Source organism: Mugil cephalus, chromosome 22 (assembly GCF_022458985.1).
Source record: "Mugil cephalus isolate CIBA_MC_2020 chromosome 22, CIBA_Mcephalus_1.1, whole genome shotgun sequence".
In the NCBI taxonomy this organism is placed as follows: domain Eukaryota; kingdom Metazoa; phylum Chordata; class Actinopteri; order Mugiliformes; family Mugilidae; genus Mugil; species Mugil cephalus.
Genome location: NC_061791.1, coordinates 8,234,556 through 8,254,079, shown reverse-complemented (window position 1 = coordinate 8,254,079; position 19,524 = coordinate 8,234,556). Strand labels below are relative to the sequence as shown.

The 19,524-nt window shown below is 42.2% G+C and overlaps 1 protein-coding gene across 1 annotated transcript in view; it reads right to left on the bottom strand.

The window, feature by feature from the left end:
* chchd3a (coiled-coil-helix-coiled-coil-helix domain containing 3a) overlaps nucleotides 1-19,524 on the bottom strand; it is a 67,983-nt gene that overhangs the window by 9,835 nt on the left and 38,624 nt on the right. Inside the window, exon 7 of the mRNA XM_047575550.1 lies at nucleotides 8,750-8,820. Within this exon, the coding sequence (XP_047431506.1) occupies nucleotides 8,750-8,820 (71 nt within the window). The remainder of the gene's footprint in view (nucleotides 1-8,749; nucleotides 8,821-19,524) is intronic.

Here is a 19,524-nt window from a genome sequence, read left to right as displayed (position 1 = left end):
GATGTCTGAATTTTCATACAATATGCATGCGTTATGCCAATAGACGGCACGAGGAACGGCATCAGTCCATTTTTCAAACCGGCATATATTGAACATCTACTGTAACATTGTAGAGCCGTGCGCTAAAATGACATTCATAGATCTCCGTTAGCGATGCAGTCGGCTGCAATGGCTTGGACAGAGTGTGAGACACATGAGGAAAGGGGTGCGTTCATCTGTCATAATTTTAGATGCATTACAACTCAGAGCAGAGACAAGGAAAAGCGCATGGGGACGTGCAGAGGTACAAACACAAAGACACTTGAGACGGGGGCGAAGGAAACATTGTCCTCTGTGATGGAGGGTAGCACAGACTGCAAGTGGACTGTTGTGAGAGTTTTCCCTTCAACAGAAGCAACGGCGACAACTTCTTCCTGTGATCTACCGGATATGTGATAATAATAATAATGAACCGATAATAGCTAATAACAGGAAAAAATGAACATGAATAAAATGTGGTCAGAGCAGTGCAAGGCAGTAGCGCTAATCAGTCAATGAATGTTTTCATGGTGGGTTGGTTGGCCTACATTGTTCCACCACAACATTAATTCCACTGGCAGGAGATGTAAATAACACTGACCATCTTATGACAATTCAATGTTCTGCTGGGAAACTTTTGGACCTGTTGATGTAACTTAGACATGTACTAAGCACCTAGACCAGGCCATGTCATAGCAATGAGCCTCGCTGATGCCGCCAGCCAACCCCAGCAGGATGTAGTTAGGGTTAGATCTCAAACTGATCAAGTATCTGTGGGATGCACTGGAACAAACCTAATCCACAGAGGCCCCTTCCCTCAACCCATAGGACCCAAAGGCCCCGATTACCAACATCACATGCCAGATACCACAGGACACCTTCAGAAAGTCCATGTCCACTCTCTGATGAGTCACAACTGTTTTGGAGGTACAAGGGAAACCTACACAATATTAGGTCATCATGTTATGTCTGATCAGTTTGACTCACCACAGCAATAGCAAACCGAATCTAAAAAGGTTGGCAAGTTAACCCAACTCTGTATTGGCGTTCCGTCCACGTTGGTGGAAAGGCAGATGTTAAATGTAATATACAACCAAGAAACAGCTTCTAAGACCTTTGCCTCAATAATAACACATCTGTTAGTCATCTTCTGATTGATCATTGAGTCTGTTAGCAGAATACTCGGATCAAGCCTCTACACTGCTTAAGCTTTCAAGAAAGAAATCATCTTAAAAAGCATCTAACTCAGTTTTCACCAATAAAATGTTACTCCTGAAAAATAAACTGCTGGTGGTAATCCTGGGGAGCTGCTGCCTTTCCATTCCATTGGATTTTCGTCAATACCAGAATGAGCCATTTTCTCGGTATTAATGGTCATACAGTTATAGACATAGCATCAAAAAGCACTTGACCAAGAAAAGGAAGAAGTCTTTCAGTCTCCCTGGGCCTCTTACCTCATGACCGACCCCACTTTTGTCCAAACCCGACACAGACATTCAGGAGCAACACATGCTCCATCGACAGTATGGATTACTCCCGCCTGCCACCAGATTGAGTTCCCAATCACCACATTGTCTATTTATCATCATTTGGGTTCGCTCAAGGGGTTAATAGGGTTAAGGGGCGGGTGCCGGTTCCCTACTAAAAAGCCCTCGTGTTCTCTCTAGTTAAGGCAGGCGTCAGTAATAAGGGGAGTAAATAAATACAAATGATCCAGTTAAGGAGAAAAATGACGCACATTTCGCTCATGCTGCGTTTTAAAAGCAGACCTGAGTGACCCCCCGCAGCGAAATCCATCAGCATGGGCAAGGAGATTGAATGAGAGGGAAGGGACGGAGAGAGCGAGAGGCAGATTCAAGAAAACGGCGAGGGATAAAGGACTGTCAAAAGATTGACGACGGCGAGTGAGGGGAAGGGGGCAACAGCAGGCAATAACAAAGAAGGAGTGAGTGGAAGAGATTTAAATTAAGACAGAAAACACTGTTCCTATATTAAGTGAGCATTGAGGGAGACAAAGAAGGATGAGTGGGTGAGAGGGAAGAGGAGAAAGGGGGGAGCGTGTGTCCTCTCTGACCCTCTTATTCGCGCTCTTGCAAGGACACTGGTGTCTTGATTCGAGAAGGACAAATGCTTCAGATATTTCACACACAAACAACAAAACATTCAATGAAAGACATCCATGTTTGTTATACACTGATATTATATTGTGATTGGTAATTATGCAGTTCATACTGTGTGCACAGTCGCCATAGTGCTGTGTAGTTTATAGAAGAAAAAAAATACTAAAAGGCAATAAAAGTTCTGAGTGGGTTTCCTAACCATTTGCAACACAGCAAAGTCACTAAACCAGCCACTAAAAGGTGTGTACGTGTGTTGCGCGTACGTGTGTTGCGCGTACGTGCGCTGCGTGTCCATGTGAGCGCCCACGCAGGTCCCTCGCACCGCGTGTGCTTTTTACAGCCAGCACGGCGAAGCTCTTAAGACCGAAAAGAAGAGCTTTTAAAGCAGTTATTGACTTCTGTCTCCTCAGCTGACCACCATCTTGTCCCTGCGCCCGGGGTTGCCTGGATACGGGATTGCAGTTCACCCTCACCTGACAGAGGGGTCAAAGCTCTGCTCAGTCTTTCCAACGTCGGCCGACCGATCCTCGGATAAAAAATAAATAAACGGACGGCACCGAAACGCGCTGCTGCTGTGACGCAGGCTGAAGTGCTTCGCAATTATCTGTCTGCCAAATTAATTCCTGTCATTTTTGGTAATTAAATGTGTCGCTCGGAGCAATTAAACATCAATAAATCATTACTTCATTAATTTTGGGATGTCAGTATTATGCCCTTAAACAAACAGGAGAGCAGCCAAGAGAAGTGAAAGCCTCTACCTGCCTCTGCACCTTATTTACATTTTGAAGCAGCAGGTCGGATTTTGGAGGAAACCTGCCGGATTTTCTTCAGCGTATTTATCCTCCATGGTACGACAAAGCAAAGGCACGCAATAGTCTAGCAACGCTTTGTTGCAGGACCATTGGATTGGATTGCACGAGTTTGCACTCGGGAAGAAAAGGCTCGAGGTAAAATTTGGGAACCGCAGTGGCAACCTTGGTTAAAATTTACTGCACAATATCACACAATGACTTTTCAAACTTTTCACTTGCAGAAGCCAAGCAGAGTGCCGGTAACGCGATGCGATGCCTGATTTTTATGTGAACAAAAAAACCCAATGAGGGCTGTTTGCCGCTGAATATTTATAACTACAAGTGGCTGAAAGAGAGATGAGTGGGCTCCGCTTCCACCCACGCGACGTGCAGGAGAAGACAGACTGTCAGGCGTGGTCTATTGACCGCGGCGGAACAACACACTAACAGCACACCGGCGCTGTGAAGAAAGAAACACAAAGCCATTTACATTCAACAAGTTTTCCTCATTCTGGAGTGAGGACCGTGGTTGTTGTTATTGTCAACCAGAATAAATTTAAAAAAGATTTATTCAAAAGAGCCAAATAAATAAATAAATAAATAAATAAATAAAATAAACAACTGACAAAGGGAGAGAGTGTGTAGCCTCAGGGAGGCGAGGAGTGACAGGATAAAATGAAGTTTTATTTTCCGTGTTACAGAGGAGGACTGCATGTGCTCGACTTAGATCAGGGGTCTTCAACCCCCAAACTGAAGTAGTATATATGTGTTCTATATTAAACTTGGCCTAAATACACATTATTGTTATCATTTTGCATTCAATATTAAACTATTCAAATAATTGGATGAATGGATGCTGATGGGAGCGAGCTGCACTGTTAGCTCTCTCTTATGCTAATATTGCAGCGTGTATCTGGATTTCACCCGGGGACTGGAGAGGCTCTTGACCAATTGCGGGCAGCCTGAACAGAGACAGTGTAATATGCAGCCTCGTGATTGGTTCAGCAGCGTTAGGGGCGTGGCCTACTGTGTACTGCTCCGTGTAGATGGTGCGCTGTAGAGACGGCTCCTGTATCGTTGAATGACTGAAGTGCTGACTGAAAGATAACGCCTTCTGCCTCCATTTATCCCTTTACTAAAATATGTTGGATTCACGTTAATCTATATTTAAAGAAATTTAAATTCATGGACGAAAATAAAATATATATGTATAAAAAATGTCTAATCAGCCAAATTTTTGTGACCTCCCTGCAGTACCTCCATTGAACCACCTAGGGGTCCCGGACCCTCTGTTGAAGTCCTATGCCTTAGACAGTGAAAAAACATTACCTTTTCCAATCTTTCACAAATGTCTCATGTCATCACGGCAGAAAACTTAGCGAAATCAGAGTTGTACAGATAGAAGTGACGGTCTCAGCTCCCTAGTGTCACACAGCCACCTATTCATCAATATGTGATGTCCCCGTCTCGTCGCTATTCTGCAGGGAACCTGGATAAACGCAGATTGACCAGCCTCGACAAAGAAGTTCAAAGCCAAAGGTTAGCGCTGACAGGAGGGCTTAAGACCGCACCGCCGTCCTTTCATTCCACCCCTTCGCATAATCGCGCATCTATCATTTTCCTCCACGCCTGTCATCGTACGTTGCGAACTGAAACCCCGTCGGGTCAGCGCGGCCGACGGACATTTATTCACAGGTGCACGCGGGTTTGAGCCGTCTCGCATTCATCCTCACATGCGGAGAGAAGCATGCGTGTCGCTCTTAACATACATGTAGCACAGTAAAGGTCACGGCGTCGGGGCTGGGCAGCGTGATAACGCATCAGACTTGGATAAACAACTAGTGGTGAACGTGGCAGCGTATAAATCAGAAGCGGAGAGAGAAAGTCGGCTCTCTGCGGGCAACTGGGAACTCTTATCTGCGGTCAGTGTCATGGGGAAAGTGAATAAAAGCTTTGATACGGTGCGTACGTGTGTGTCTAAAATACTTTGTGATTACATTATCTGTTACATGTTGTGTATACGTAGCAGAAATATACACCAACTGTCTATTGTCTCAGCCTTGAAGAGGGTGTTGATATTCCCTAGTGTATTATTCATGAAAAGATTCTCGCATTGCTTCGGCTTTGCGTCGAAAATTAAAACTCGAGTCTGAAAGGACGCAGGTACGCACAAACCGTTCCATATATAGATGTGTGCGTTTTTGTGAGTGTGCGACTGTCCGTGTGTGGATGTAATGAGGTCACAGTGATGCAGTGGCGTTCCGGTTGGGAGAGTTCCATCATTCTCAGAAAACTCTGGTGGGAATACTGCAAGAGAACAGCAGGGAACAGCTATATCGCACACAAACAAAAACACATAACCACATCCTCATAAACACACACACACACACACACCCATAAAGCCTTCCCTGCCCTGAGTGTGTACCTCTCACACTTTAATTTCTCTCTTTCAACGTGGCCAAAGGAAAAGACGCACAGTGAACCCCTGCAATGAATGGAACGTATGTACCCCAGCTACTCGCTGAAGCCTGTTTGTAAAGTACGTGGTCATAGTGTGTCGCATTGCGTAGTGAAATCAACTCAAAAACGAGGAGTCAAATTTTCATACTCAATAGTTTCTTTGCTGCCAAAAATCGATTGTAACCTGCTCCACGCTAGAGTTTTTTTCCAAGCTATTACAGAAATATAAACCCAAAGAATAAGCACCTGGTGGCTTACGTAACATTTTTGGTGTGTAGCCTTTCTAATTACACACAGCATCTTTACTGCCTTATGCTTCATCGGAGTCACAAAAGCCACAAGCCGAAAAGCATCTGTTTAATAAAGTTCTCCCATATACTTCTGCTACACTGTTACTAGGGTCTTGACCTCTTCGTATTTCTTTTACACCTCCTCGCACATTAGCTGTAGGTGAGGTCGCATCGGCGATACAATTTCCTCCGGAGTCTTCAGCAATTTCAGGGTATGACTGCGGCCTAATTACTGTCATTTATGGCTCAGTTGGTTCGTAAATTATCTATAAATGCTGAACCCGTAGAGGGTCGTGGGCGGCGAGAGCCTGCCCCGCTTGGCGTTGGGCAAGATACGTCTCGGACAATTCGCCAAAGACCACCATTCCCACTCACAATGACGGATTAATTTAATATGTCTGAGTATCTCCAGAAAAACCCATCTATGCACAGGGAGAATATCCCTACTCCACGCTGAAAGGCCCGCGGCAAATTTGGACACGGAATCTCGTTAATGTGAGGCAATCGGGAGCAAAACATAACGTCCGCTGCCACTGACTACCTCACACACTTTTTCTAATGGAGTCTACCGGAAAAGACTGGACGCCCAAGTTAAGACAAAAACTCTTGAAATTAGATTTTTCAGTCTTGCTCCAATCTCAGCGTCACGACTCCACCAAGAGTTCCAAAAAAGTCGTACTTATTCACATGTTACAACCCTTGACAGACGTCCACATCTGGTCCCACACATCTCCTCTAATATGATAAAGCGTAACCTAATATCTTTCCTCTTTACGTTTGGCTCTGACATGAGTTAAAGTGAGGAAATGAAGACATCCCATGAAAGACGTCATCTCCCACATTTTATAACATCCTCACATTAACATATCAAATGTTAATTCTGTCAAGTGAGGAAAGTACAGCAGCCCTCCTTTTTTCATCTCAAGGGGACATTTTCAGCTCTGAGGAAATCGGAAGCCTCTGCGAGAGAAAAATATTTCGCTCTTATTACTCAACAAAGGCCACAGATAGTATCTTATCTCTGCAGGGTCTCTGTCATGAGGGACACATCTTTGAGGAAAGACGCACGCACAAGATGCTCATCATAACGGAGCATACAAACACGCGGCATCATGTATGAACCCGTGCACACAAACGAGGACGGGCCAAACACTCCCTGTTAAATTCAATTAACCCTCTGCTCTGATCCCCTCAATCCATCCCTGCTCCTGTCTTGTAACACCAGACCTTAGTGCTATTTCATTAGCACACATGCACACACACGGATCACCCCCCCCTGCCTTTCCACCATCGTAATCCAGTCACAACCCTACTAATGCACCCATTATAAGCAAATCCACCAATCATAGCTTTCGGTGCAAAGACCCTCCGTCACATGACTACCAGCACATTAGCCCAACGTTCGCTCGCAGTTAGCGCTGTCATTCTGCACTAATGCTATTCCAGTGTATTTTTTTTTTTTTTCTTCTTTAATGTGATTTGGGAAGTCTCGGCTCCGGCTTCCATGAGTCTAGCGCTAAAGCCCTGGTGGGCTAGGCTAATCAGTTTTCAGCATTTCTGAGGGAGACAATGATCCCAGTGTTAGCGCTGGCTAATGACAGGCTAACACAATCAGCCTAGCCTCCCTAGAGGTAAGCTCAGAGCCAGGGCCCATTCTTGCCCCACCTCCTACAGGCTCCTCATCCACTTTCCCAACATTACTATGGAGCCTAATGGCCTTTTATTAAGAAGACAGATGGAACCCGGACGGGAAGGGGTTCTGAATCTTCTTGAGTTACATATACGTGTTGGGTATGTGCTACATCCATGACAGCTTGGGTGTTCAATATTACCTCCTAAATCACTTTTGTCGTTGCAAGGTGTGGCTGTAACTTAAATCTATTATTAGGTATACAGAGAAAGGAACACCCATTTTCAAAGTACAGTATGGAGTCACACTGGTGTAATGTATTTTGGATATAAAAAAAAACAACTTAATACTTCTTTTAGTACAAGAGAAATGGTTGGTAAATTGGACCAAAAAAAGGCAAAAATATTAAACTAACGCACATCTCCTTTTGCAACACAGACATTACCTGACACTTTTTGGTGTGAGGATCGCTGGTCATTTCATAAAACTACATTTGCATCTGGTAGAAGATACAGAATGAATGATACACCTCCAACACAGAAATATTAAAAGAGCAAGTCCCGACAACAACTATCAGCATGTGATTAGCCTTATCAGTGAAGTGCATCATGAACATCAGCTAATGGTCCAGGCTAATGTTGTTCTGATTGAAAGACGTGGGTTAGAATGTGGCTATAATTCAATAGAGAATTCACTGCTCCATATGGACTTCTAAACACGAGCGAATGCATCATTACATTATACACAGCATGCATTCAAATACCGTAAAACGTGCACGACCAAAAGGTTGTGAGAAGCAAATGACGTAATTTGTTGATTTCTTAAATTAAAATAAGGAAATGAAAGCTTCTGCAATAGAAAATAACAAGTTTGGAAAAACATACAGCAGCGTCTGATCCAAAGAATCATTTGAGAAAATACTCAACTTGAAACTTGATGATTGTAGCCAAAGAGCTCACCTGTAGGTAATCTCTTTTCTGAGGCGGAATCAAAGGATAGTCTAAGGTTTCTTAATTCTAGTCTCTTGTTTGTGGAAGCAACACCCAATGTGTCTTCATCTTCCAGATGCTATCTTGATTTCCACAATTCCTTTTTACTGCCTCTCCTAATGATCTTTCAGAGAGTGGAAATTGCAAGGTGGAAGTGCTCTGACATGCTTTAAAGCCTTCAGTTAGCATCAATTAGCTTAACTTCCAGACAGTCTGTTGCTAGGAGTAGCCTGGAGTTGTTGAGAGTTTGCAAATTAAACTTTCAGATGGAACAATGCTACAAAGTTAGAACATTTATTGTTTATTGAATTTAATAGGGTTCTTGCATAACAGGTATCTTGACTTGGGATAGCAGGGAAAGCCTAGATATATTCGCTCAGTGGCTCAGTTCCATCGAGTGTCATGACAGAGGTCTGTGAAATATGACTCTGTGGAATGTGTCTAAACTTACTTGAATTTGGCGTTCACTTGGTCTGCAGCTTTATGGTAGCTCTCGGTGGTGCTCTTGTAGAACTGCGCACTCTGCAGAGAGGCAAGAGAGAAGTCAGTCAGAGAAATGCGTGGGAATGTGACAACAACAGGCTCTAATGTAAAAAGAAGAAGGTTGAAGTTATTTCGACAAAAGGAAACATTTCAATAGAATGACAGTTCTTCGTAGTTCACACCGGAAACAGCCCTACAATCAGAGCAACTCCACCTACAGAGCTCTGCCTGAGACTATATTAAAATCCAATAGAGAAATATATTAAAGACAAAGATCACATTTGAGTTTACAGCAAAGAAGCTTGCGCTTTGTAATACATATATATAGGTTGTAAGTGGAAAGTATGTTTGCAGGTGTATGACTTCTACAAGGATTGAATTTGTCTATTATGGTTGTACACTGTGCACGTTTGCCTGTGTGTGTGTGTGTGAATTATGAGCATTTGTGTGTATGTGTGTTTGCTCTTATCCTCTCACAAAAGACTGCTGTAATAACAGACAGCAATCTTGTAAGGCCACAGGGTCGCCAGTCAACAATCTACAGAGCAGCGGTCATAATCCCCCAGTGACCCATAGTAAATGAACCCATAGCAGGACCACTCAACCTAAATTACCTCCTCAAACACAGCCACATAACCGAGCTCCAGGACCATTTATACAAGCCCAGGAAGATCTGTCTTGTCGGCTCGTAGTTGACTGTTATGCACATTTATAATCATATTGTGAGAGGTTGTAAAGTGATGGATAGCTTGACCGAAAATTTGCACTCGGTTTGATTGATGCCGAAGTCAACCAGTGTCTTTGTGTGAAGGGCTTCATGTTAAAACTAGCAGTACTTACACTATGAATGAGTAATTCACAAAATTATTAGGATGTGTTCCAATACATTAGAAAGATTTAAGATGCAATCACCTGTTGGGGTATGGTTTAGCGAAACAATCTGTTTGATTAGGCACTGGCATAAAAAAATAAAAAACTCAGGCTGTAATTAGCTAAATTTAGATAGATATCGCTGGATAACGAACACTTAAATCATCTTGCATAAATAACAGACACACTTAAATATGACAAATTTAGGCCTTTTCTTGCTATCTGCTCCGGCTTAAGCTCTTAGCAGGGAAGACATTCTTCATAGTTCAGAAAAGATCAATAGGAATGAACTGCGCTGCTGAAAAGATCGATAGCCGCGTGTTGTGGAGCTAAAAGAGGATGGGACATGACAACGCTGACAAAAGGTCTGATACCAATATGAGTCTATGTCATTTAGATGGAATCTGATAAAGACGAACTGCAGTAAAGTCAGAGTACTTCAGTTTTGCACATTCTGTCAAAATTATGTGAGCTTTTGGATATCAAAATGTATGCCAGGGTGTTTACTCTACATGATCACATAATAACCACTAAGTCATTAAGGTCCTGGTATATCTTAACCAAAGTTAACACAAATACCCCTTTCACATTGAAAATACCAGGTGCACCTTCACATTGCCAGCCGTCTCAGGTCTGACCTCCCACTGTGAGAGCTGCAACGTCATTACACATTTAGTACATCGAATCTCCTCTTCTCCACGTATGCAGAGCAGCTCGTGGATCTCACGGTCTTGCCAGTCTGCTGTCATGATCGATAAAAAAAATGTGTGCCATATCACTTTACAAGCTGTATATAAACACAGCGGCGCATAAGCAGTTCACATCAAGATTCCCTGGTGCGATTTCCCGAACATAACTAAGGGCTAATTCACCTATGCGCTTCCATTAACGACTGTTTAACAACACATTTGATTTCTTTAACTGAAAAAATGTACAAAAATCTCTGCCTTTCAGAGATCGGTCTCTTATGGGAAGTAGACCAAAACTTTGTTTTGTTTTTGAGCTGCGAGCAGCAGTCTGACAGGCCATCCAGTGACAAAATCTGAATCTGATGTCAGGTACATCAACGTCATTGTGTAAATTAGCAGGTTAACACGGCTTTCCTGTTCACATCGAAGGCCGAGCCGATAAAATCCTGGTGGCCTTGTTTGAAGTTTATCAAACATGTTTTACCAGTCATCCAAATGGCTTCTTCAGTTCTAAATGAGTGGTTACTACCTGAAACGTACATGACAAGGGTCTGATAACGACCAAGTACTCACATGATTCAGATTCTTTTCAAGATTAATGGTTCTCTTTAGGCTCTACGAACAAAGCACTGTAACTTTCACTCAAATTCCCCACCACTCATTTATAGCTGATAAGACCACCCAGGTGAGTGTCCCAACATCTTCAAGAAAACTCCAACAAGTCCATCTGTCTTTGTTTTACCTCTGATTACCGCCAATTATTTCCATGCATGTGACGAAAAAAGATACAGCATTAAACAGGTCGTTTATAAATCTGATCTACCTGACCTCGTCACATTAGTCTATACATAAAACATATTAAAAGGGTATGTCCAAATCCAAAGAGTTACCTTGTAAGTTAATGCTGTATGGGTGCCCCTTTGGCCTTGAATCTAGTGGTGACGGGTATAGACAAAGGAATTGTCAAGAGCGAAGGAAAGGATTTAAAATAGGGGCTTATTCACAGATAAAAAGACTAAAAGGAGATTTTTGGGCCTGCTAAAGAGGCAAGAATAAGACTTCTCCTGGGTGCTGAGATTGAGCCACTGCATTCGTGTCTCTGTCGAGAATACTAAGTATTAGGTAATAATACCTGCCTAAATGGCAGAGCTGGCACTAATCAGCACACTAATCTACCTGGGAGGACAAAAGGCCATTTGTGACAATGATTGCAGGACCACTTGCAATATATGTACGCACACACAAACAATGCATTTACGAACACACCTACACACACAAGGTAGACTGCCTAAAGTGTCTACATATACTCTGGTGGCTACATATAAACAGTGAATCACACACACACGCACGCGCACACACACACGCACACACACACACACACACACACACACACACAAATTAAGAAAAACCCTCACTCACCCGATCACCACCAGGCAGGGAAGAGTATAATTTGTGTGATTACTGAGTGGTCTCAAAATTGTGATGTCCTGCTGCTGTCCCAACTGATTTAGAGAGTAGCCCTGACCTTTTATTAGACCACAGAGGAGAGGCCTTGCTCAGTTTGGCTGAAAACATTCCTCCCTCTATCAAGGTTTTGGAAGCTGCAAAAGCACACTCTTGTTCAGAAAGATGTGTTTCTGATCGTGGTCTTTTGTTTAGCGGTGCTTCGTCGTTTGAATGTGTAACTACAAGAACCTGGTACAGTTTATTTTCCTCCCTGTTCAATCACATTTCCACCACCTCTTTAATAAAACAGTGTTTCTGTTTATTTTCATCCCATTTACTCTGTTTGCCTTCCACTAGATCCACTATTTTTTTTTTTTAGCTCATCTGAGGCACAACAAAATGCTGGTGGGGGGTGTCCAAGACAAATTAAGTCATTACTGCTAATGCACTGCAGCGATATGGAGAAGATAGAAGCGGCACTCAAAACACATGCACCGGCTCAATTTAGAGAAACAGCTTCCAATTTTTAATGAATAAAACAAATAACTCCTTCTACTGATGGCTTCTTTCTCTTATCTGCTGCTGAGCAGGAGGGCCGACATGGGGAGAATCCCCACCATGGCCAACATTACGTTTCTGCAGAGCAAGAGAAAATGAGACTTCCGCTGTGTGACTGAGTGCAGGCTGCTTTTAACGGGAGAGGAGGCTAGGGAAACAGTTTTTGAGCAAAACATTTGAAGTTTTGATTTAAAGGGTAAGACAGCGAGCAGAAAAAAAGATCTTATAGAAAGATCTATTTTTATCCAGAGGTAAAAAGTCTTCTCAAAACCTGTTCTAACCATGATTTTATCATTGACCACTGTGAAAAGACCACCCTTTGGTTGGCGGTCTACCACTCTGGCTGTCGTTGAGCTTGGTTCTTTGAGGCACACTATGACCAAATATCTATGATAGGGAGGAGCTGGGGTGGAGCGAGGGGTGGATCTCACACAGAACCTTAAGACGGCTTGTCAGCCACATTGTAAAAGACATGTCAGTCAAGACTAGCACTTCCCTAGACCAGCTTGAGTAAAAAATACTTTTGGAGCCAGCAACCAGCAACCATCAGTGATATTAATCCAGTTTAATTAAAGTCATTGGCATGTAGGCAGAACACAAGGCTATTTTCGATTCAGTGCGAAAGCACGCAAAGTCAACAGAAAGGCATAATTGGACTGGGTTGCAACCCAGTGACCACTTGTCCCTTCAAGGAGAAATCGCTTCCACTTGAGAGAAAAAAAAAAAAAAATGTGTGCATCTCCCTGGGCTTTATGAATCTACTTCATCAACATGCAACGCTGAGGGGAAAAGGGAGGGAGATGTATTTTCCTGTCATTTCTGGGAACAATCAGATGCTGACTGCAAGAAACACATAATCGCACACAAATGAGTGATGTTTTAAGATGAATTACAGTTGATGTTAAGATCCATCAATTTTAAGGGCAAGCATTTGCTTTGCTCTCGTTGTGAACACACCATAAATACCTGGACTCTCTGGTGGTTGATTTCATCACCTTTGGACAAAGCTAGCCTTGCTTTTTCCTTACCTATGCTAAGCTACGCTAAAACGGTGAGGTATTATGTTCATCCAACTACCAGCTTTAAAATGAATATTGCAGAATTCATTATTACACAGAATACAATGTTTCAATCCCTTGTGCCAAGATCCCAGGCAAAACACATTTAGAAGCCCAGTCCAAATGAAAACCAACCAGCAGGCTAGCAGTCAGCTACCAACTAGCAACCAACAAGAAGACACCAGCTAACTCGCCTAGCCAACAGCAGTAGGCAGTATGCGACACATCATTGGGGTTTTCAAGTGGGCACCTTCCAGTATAACTCCTACAACCTTAAACTATTTCGTAACTTCACATAAGTCATTTGTATTTGCAGTCATTTCAGTTTACTGCAAACCACCAACTGTTCATTTCATACAGTATAACAAAAGTTCAGGCAATGCTACTGTCATGACTGGAAGATGAAAGGTGTCCACCCATCCTGTCATACAAGATAAGGAAAGAAAACACGTCCTTCAACATAATCCGGTAGAGCCTAGAAACTTACCATTAGTTAAATAAACAGTTGTAGCCCAGCATGACTTATTTTAGCCTGCGGAAGGTTCCAGCTGCAGGGGTTTCTAGTGATATAAATGAATGTGCCACCCTGTTGTTGTGAAATCACCATTCCTTGAAAAGACTTTCCGTTAAATCCCTGTGAATCCCGTCATGCGGCTAAAACAGCCAACAGTGTCAGACACAATAATTTAACACCGCAGCCACTGTCACGTCTTACCTCCAGATTACTCCGTCTCCAGCTGTACAACAGAGCAACTGTGACTACACTGATCCGGTTCATTGGAAAAGAGAGAGAAAGAACTACCAAGATGGAAAACATCTCCACTGCAACAATAGCGGAAGGTTTTGATTTTATTTTCATTTCTATGGCTAAAAATATTTTAGCCCTAGCCCCCAGAATGAGGGACAGAGTGCGAGAGATTGAGAAAGAGAAGGATAAAGAAATGACAGGGAAAGAGATGAAGCTAGCAAGTTGGAGGCATAGGCAGAGATAGAGAGATAGAAGCCATTACAGTTTTTTTAATGCTCTTCCTCCCGTATTTCTTCCTTTCACTGTGCTGTGGAACTTTGCTATGAGATGGCAATTGCTGCTGTGATTGTCCTCCATGGGAGAGCAGAAAAATCCAATTTCATCGATATACAAGGCGAAAAGAAAGATTGAAAAAAAAAAGAAAAATCCCTTCTGAAAAAAAAATGAAATTGAGGCATGGAGAGAGAAAAAAACGCCACTCAAAAAAGAAAAAAATCTAAAAAAGGGGGCGATATAGAGGCAGATGCGGTGGAGAAGGAGGGCTGCAACAAGACATGGTAGGAGGGGGAAAAAAAGGAAAAAGAAACATTGGCAAGTTGATTGTTAAATATGAGATTGTTTTACAGCGAGGCAGGTATTGAGTGAAAATGTAATAAATATATAGATATTGTTTTTTCAGGGGCTATTTGGTAGCTGTGGCCCCAATGAGCGGCAGCGGCGGAGGCAGCAGGCTGAGCTGTCTGGGAGCCTGGTGATGGCCTGTCACTGGAAGCCACTCTGATGAATGACCATGTTGGATTGGAACAGACATGTAATATATATCAGACTTATATTCTCTCCCTCTCTCTTTTGGTTCCTCGGCCTCTTTCTGTCGGTGTGCAAATACTGGGGGGAATCCTGCGGTAAGGGAGGAACAGAGAGCGAAAAAATGTGATGGGAGATAATATTTAGCTAGCAGCAAACCGTGAAGAGACATCAAATGTGCTTTCCCACCAGGAAACGGATGGATTTTCAACCAAAAAGCACTTTGATAGCCACGGTGTGTGCAGATTGGTTAAAAGAACTACAACTGTGTTCACTGCCCACCATTACACCATCACGTACGACTGATTCTAGGCTACGTACAGATTTACTCTACGATGCGTGTTGACGTGTGCACTGAAAGAGTTTACTTTAAAAACTTTATCTGAACTCCTGAAACTCTTCCTGCACACAAGGCCGAGTCAATTTTCTCCACTAATACATATACAGAGAAGGAGTGACACTGAAGCATGTACATAATAAAGCTGCAACTAATAATTTCTATTGTCATTTTGTCTTATCTAGTGATTATCTGTTTAGTCTTAGCCAAACATAATGAGTTAACACGTGTGGTGCGACTGTGTCACTGCGAGGCGTGGTGAAGATGGAAAGCAGCAGAACGAGAAGACTTGTGCCAAAAAAGGGTGCCGTGTCAGATGTTTGGGTTTTTTTAGGGTGACCAAATGTCTCAACTTTATGGGGACAGTCCCTGTTTTGGATGACCTATCCCCCAGCTAAAGGTACCCCCAACAATGTCCCCAATTTTAGCTTTTTATGAATACGAAAAAAAAAAAGTTGCGCGCAGACTACAGTTATTACGGTACCCGGTCTCACTGTAATTGACATTACAGACATAGCAGTGTAAATATGTTTAAATATGAATAAATATGTCAAAATTAATGAAACCGTACATGTCTATCTACTGCATTAATTCCTTTCTCAATAAGTAGAAAATGTTGTGAACACGTGATTATGCATGAAAAAAAAAATACCGTAATACACTGTGGTACTGTATATCCTATTTTGAAAAATACCATGATATACATTCTTGTAAATGTCTGTAAATGCAGAAGCGTACTCTCTTCACTATCTATGAGGAATATATCCACATAAATATACCCTGTATCTAGATTAACTTCTTGTAAAGCTAGTGTGGAACGGCTGTACCCTTCCGTCTGGCAGTCAAACTAATCACGTAAACGATATTTGTACATTCAACATATGCCTACAGTCCCTTCTTTTCCCTCAGCACTCCACAACAAGAAAAAGCCGCATCACATTTTCTTCTTTTACACAGTAATCATTCTCAAAAGTCAGTTTCTTTTTTTATCTTGAGCATCGGAAACCTTTCTTGGACGCCAGAGATGGTAAATTTGTTTAACCTTGGTCACATTTGTAACTCTAGTTTCTCCGCCACATTCCACTGGAGGAGCTACAGTTGCTGCGTATTGCTAACAGACGCCACCACTAGAATGTCATCACACGCAACAGATTTAAAACCAAAGCATGCGGCAAAATACAGAGAGGCTTACTTAGCCAATCACGCAATTTCGATTAGCTTAAACAAAATCAGGTGAAGTCATTTGGAAATGTCTCGAATGTAATACAATTTAAGTCCTGCACTCTAGTTTTAATATTGAATTTAGTGCCATACACCCTTTTAAAAGCATAGAATATGACCTGGGTAGGATGACCAGCTGTTTTACAAAACAAAATTTGGATGTAACTTGATGTGAAGATCTTTCTTTGGATTTGTCATCAGTGGAGTTGAAACTATACAACAACCAGGCATTACAGTGACCACAGAAAGAAACGAAATGCCACAAGTGATTTTGGCTCATGTCAGATGAAAAGAGCACAGGGAATGAAGAGTGGCTGTACTGAGTGCCAAATGGGCAATGTGGCCCAAACAAGAAAAAGGAGCGTCATTAACACAGCCCAAACAAACTGCACCCCCCGCCCCCCCTACAGAGATCCAAGCCGCTCTACACGCAGTCAAACAACATGCTATATCCCCACTATTGATCCTCAGTTACACACAGGAGCAACAGCCTCACACACCGTTGGACAATATGCACACGTGGTTGCTACTTCTGTTGTGTATTTGTCTGCACAGGCCATAAATCCTGATAATATCATTTGCAAATTGAAACGATAGGGTTTCTGTGCATTTTTTGCAGACAAGGTGGTTTGGAAATTAATTTATCACTTCATTCTTGTGTGTAAATCAATAAAAGAATCATTTTTTTGCAGACCCGTCCAGCAACTCACATTCCCCGTTTCTCACACTTATATTCCCTTCTTACTACTCACTGATGGGTTATGGTCTTTCAACCTTTTCTCTTACACACTTTTCTTTTACCATTCAGTGACATTTAATCATTCTACTTCTCTTCTGCCTCTTTCTTTTACCTTCATCTTTTTCTTCTTCTTATCCTCTACCACGCTCTCACAAATGTCACTTTATCATAGCATGAAGACGGAATCTCTTTAACTCTTTAACAGTTTGTCTCCAAATGTCCAGCTTCTTTTTTTCCATTGAGCTTCAATGAAGTATCTCTCTCCTTATTGCCGTTCCATCCCTTTCTGTGCTCTCTCCCTCTCTCTCTTTCAATCTTCTGTTTCTCTCTGAGGTGTGAAGGTGATTTGTTGACACTTTGATCTAAGGAATATTGACCAGAGGCCAACATGGCTGATGGATGGCCAGCGCCTGGAGTCGATAATGCCTGTGTTAGTTGGGACTCATCACTTCTACCATCTGCACTTACGTTTGGCCTCCATACTATATGATACAGTAGAGTTATACTGTCCAATGCTGTAATGACAAATAGAAAACGAAAGAAGCTTCACTGTACGGCTAGATCTGTGTCATTTCACGTATAAATTGGCCACTAGTGTTTTGTGTCGAAGGGTTTTCTTAACAACTTACCCACAGATTCATTTACACATTCCCTGTGGTTTTACCACTCAATGGACAAAAAAAAGAAATATCTGAAACTTTTATCGACCCCTACAGTACAATATTGTATCTTGTGCTTTATGAAATCAAGGCTATCATAAATGAAATAGCACATTATTCGTAGAGATACATATATTTATTTCCCTTGCAAGATTTACAGACAGGTGCATCCATAGGCAGCCCACTGCTGCTGGAGATGCTGCGGACCGTGCAGCCCATACATTGCCCGTCCCCCACTAGCAGAGTGAGTTTAGCTGGAAAATGCTCATAGGCATGTCGAGCACCCCCAAATTGTTACACGGTTACCACACAAAAGTCTATTTACTTTATCACTCAGCACCAACACATTACAGTCATTAGCAACAGCCCTAACTTTTACTGTTACTGTTTTGCTAGCTGACGTTTGCTAGCCTAGAATCGCCCCCGCTTAACATTCAATAAATGTTCATGTTTTTGGTTAAATTGAAACTTGTATCCTTTCTTACCAGTGTATCATTCTTAACCTGTAATTGGAGGGGAAAAAAGCAGTATCGACTCAAAATATCAGTTCAAAAAACTTGGCAGCACGTATCGGCCAGTGCTGATATAAAAAAAAAGAAAACTGGTATCATTATCGGCTCTAAAGAATCCATATCAGTCGATATCTAATTATTACATGTGTTGTTTGTTCAATAAGTTACAGGAAATACTAAGAAAATGACAGAAAAGACTTGACAGTATTAAAATTTGAGCATCTTCTAAAAAATATTCTTAGTGTGGTAAAAATTGCCATTTGGCTTCTACTATTGAGAGCGTTTGACTTTTTGAACTCTCCAAAGGAGACAAAACTCTTTCCCAGCATGAAGGTGTCATTTTAAACACATTAAATAGGGCATTATACCCTTCCTGAGACACTCATGATTTGAGAACCACATAAAGGCATCCCTTGTAACACACTTTAGCACGATATTTGACCCTGCTCCCCTGCCTTGCAGGCGTCTCTCACTGGGACCAGCATGGAGCTGCCATTTGAAGAGCACTAACCACGGCGACTGACCCTTGTCCCAATCCATAGGACACTGGTTTGACAAGGAACATCAGTGTAGTGTCTTTTTCAAGGACAGGAGGAGGACACACACTGCGATGAATGAGATTTAACCCTTTATACTTCAGCCAAAGGAAAGAAGGGTGGAATTTAAAGGAAAGAAAGTCAAAGAACCTAAAAGTGGCAGTGAGACAATTACAGAGAGGAAGAGAATGACAGAGAGCGAAGGACAGCAATGTGCACCACACTGAGGAATGCACACAGAGTTTAAGTTGAAAGATGATAACAAAAACTGTGGGGGAGAGGGATCAAGAGAAGGAATAGATGAGACTGTGCTGTGGCTGAGCTCAGCGGTGACCAGTTCCATTTCTGTGCATGAACATATGTGCCCGTGTTTGGGTTTGTGTGCACAATGCTGTCAGTGACTGCATTATTCAACAATATAGATAAAAATAGCGCGGTAGATTGTGTGTGTTGGCCCAGGATCCATGTCCCAGAAAAATTAGTTGTGCATTGACTTAGTTTTGGTAGATTATTTATATTTTTCATATTATTCCCAAGTGAAAGATGATTGTCCACCATAAAAAAAG